The sequence below is a fragment of the Chaetura pelagica genome, unplaced genomic scaffold (assembly GCF_000747805.2).
Source record: "Chaetura pelagica isolate M959 unplaced genomic scaffold, ChaPel_1.0 scaffold104, whole genome shotgun sequence".
Lineage (NCBI taxonomy): Eukaryota > Metazoa > Chordata > Aves > Apodiformes > Apodidae > Chaetura > Chaetura pelagica.
In genome coordinates this window covers 4827516-4829348 of record NW_009953786.1, presented here as the reverse complement: position 1 = coordinate 4829348, position 1833 = coordinate 4827516, and the positions used below count along the sequence as shown (strand labels likewise).

Here is a 1833-nt window from a genome sequence, read left to right as displayed (position 1 = left end):
GCGGGCTGAGGAGGGGTCCCCAGGGGGTGCGGAGCTGCCCACAGTGGGGTGCGCCTTGTCCGACGTGGGTCTCTGAAGGTCTCCCTGTGTCTAGAGGCAAAGACTGTGCGTGAGGAACCACTGTTTTATTAGATGTCATGGGGAGAACCCCCCCCCCCAAACTAAACTTTTGGGCGTTCTAGTACTTTTTCAACTCGGGGAGACAAACCTGATGCCAGGTGCCCATCACTAGTGCCAGCGTCCTCCCGTTAGGACCTTTGCAGCAGGTGCCCATCACTGCAGGGCTGCACAGCTCCCAGGGCTCGGTGGGGGGGGCTGCAAGCTCCCCTGTCCTGGGGGACAGCGCCTTTGTGCCAGGCTCCACGGGTTGGTGTCTTTCTGCTTTTAGGTATCTGCAGTGTAGAGGTGTGAATGTTACCATATATGCTCGTTGGGAGCAGTTGGAGGGGCAGATGTGTGGAGGACAGACATCATGTGTCTTGCTGAAGTGAGCTTGTGAGAGGCACTTTGATGTTACAGCGAGATGCCGTATAAAATCATCAGCCAAGCCCCCCTTTTTGTGCATCCTGTGCCTAACATGCCATGCGCACCGTCATGTGAAAATGTGGCTTTATACATTTTTCTTTTATATATATTTTTTTGGCTATAAAGTAGAAACCAGGTTGAACTCTGAGCAGGACGGGGGGTTTGCGCCTCATGTCACTGGCAATGAAAATTTCAGCAGCCCGTGTACGTTCATGCAAAGCAGCGTCGGGACAGGGGGGAAGTCTGTCGAAGTCTGCAGCGTGAGCAGTGCCTGGGGAGGGTTGTGGGGGGCTGTGCCTGGTTTCCTGAGGCTCTGTACCGTGTTTCCCGGGCTCCCCAGGGCCCCCCTGCATGCTGTAGCTGCCGTTTCACATGACAGGTTTGGCGCTGGGGACTGGGGACCGTTGGTGGTGCTCGACACGGGGACTTCAGCTGGCGCCTGACCTGTGGGTTTTCCTCTCCCCCCATCCTGTCCCTCTCCCCTTCCTTCTCAGCCCCCAACCCGAGAGCCGGTGCTTGCGCCCGCGCGGAGAGGTGGGCTTGGTGAAGCGCTCCCCAAAACTCCCCACCCTTCCTCTTGACACGAGTGGCATGAACTTGGAGCCGGGTGAGTGCGGGATGAACTCGGTGAGCTGTGGCAACGGGAAACTCCGCCAGTGGCTGATCGACCAGATAGACAGCGGCAAGTACCCAGGGCTGGTGTGGGAGAACGATGAGAAGAGCATCTTCCGCATCCCGTGGAAGCACGCTGGCAAGCAGGACTACAACCGTGAGGAGGACGCTGCCCTCTTCAAGGTAGGACTCAGCCCAGGGCTGAGGGCTGTGGGATGCAGGCAGAGCAGGAGGGGTGCCTGAAGGCTCTGCAGTGGCCCCTTGCTGTCCTGTCCTTGCCACCTGCCTCTGCAGGCTGCATCTGATGGGTGCTCGTGGCCACTGGCCGTCTGCTTGGTGGCCCTGGCTGTGCCCTGGTGTCCCTGTATTTGTTGGGTAAGACTGCCCACTCTTTCTCACTTTTCTGTGTGGAGCTAAGTGCTTGTGAGACTGCAGTACATCTCTTTCCACATTTGTCTTTGATCATTTTCTCCCTTTCCTTATGCCTGCTAAACTTCTTTTCCTACCTTATCATGCTGCTTTTCCCCAGCCTCAATCTGTAGGGAGTAAATTCATGCACATATAAGCACACACACAGCAGTTGTGCTGTTTCAAGCATTGTGGGCTTGTACCTTGTAGTTGATTCATTTTTATTTCCCCCCCCCCCCCCCCTTTTTTTTTTTTTTTTTTTTTTATCTATTTTTCTCTCCTCTGCTC

The 1833-nt window shown here is 55.5% G+C and overlaps 1 protein-coding gene across 1 annotated transcript in view; it reads left to right on the top strand.

Moving 5' to 3' along the window:
• Positions 1-1004: 1004 nt before the first annotated feature.
• IRF4 (interferon regulatory factor 4) overlaps positions 1005-1833 on the top strand; it is a 12796-nt gene continuing 11967 nt past the window's right edge. The window contains exon 1 of the mRNA XM_010000908.1: positions 1005-1320. Within this exon, the coding sequence (XP_009999210.1) occupies positions 1117-1320 (204 nt within the window). The 5' untranslated portion in view covers positions 1005-1116. The remainder of the gene's footprint in view (positions 1321-1833) is intronic.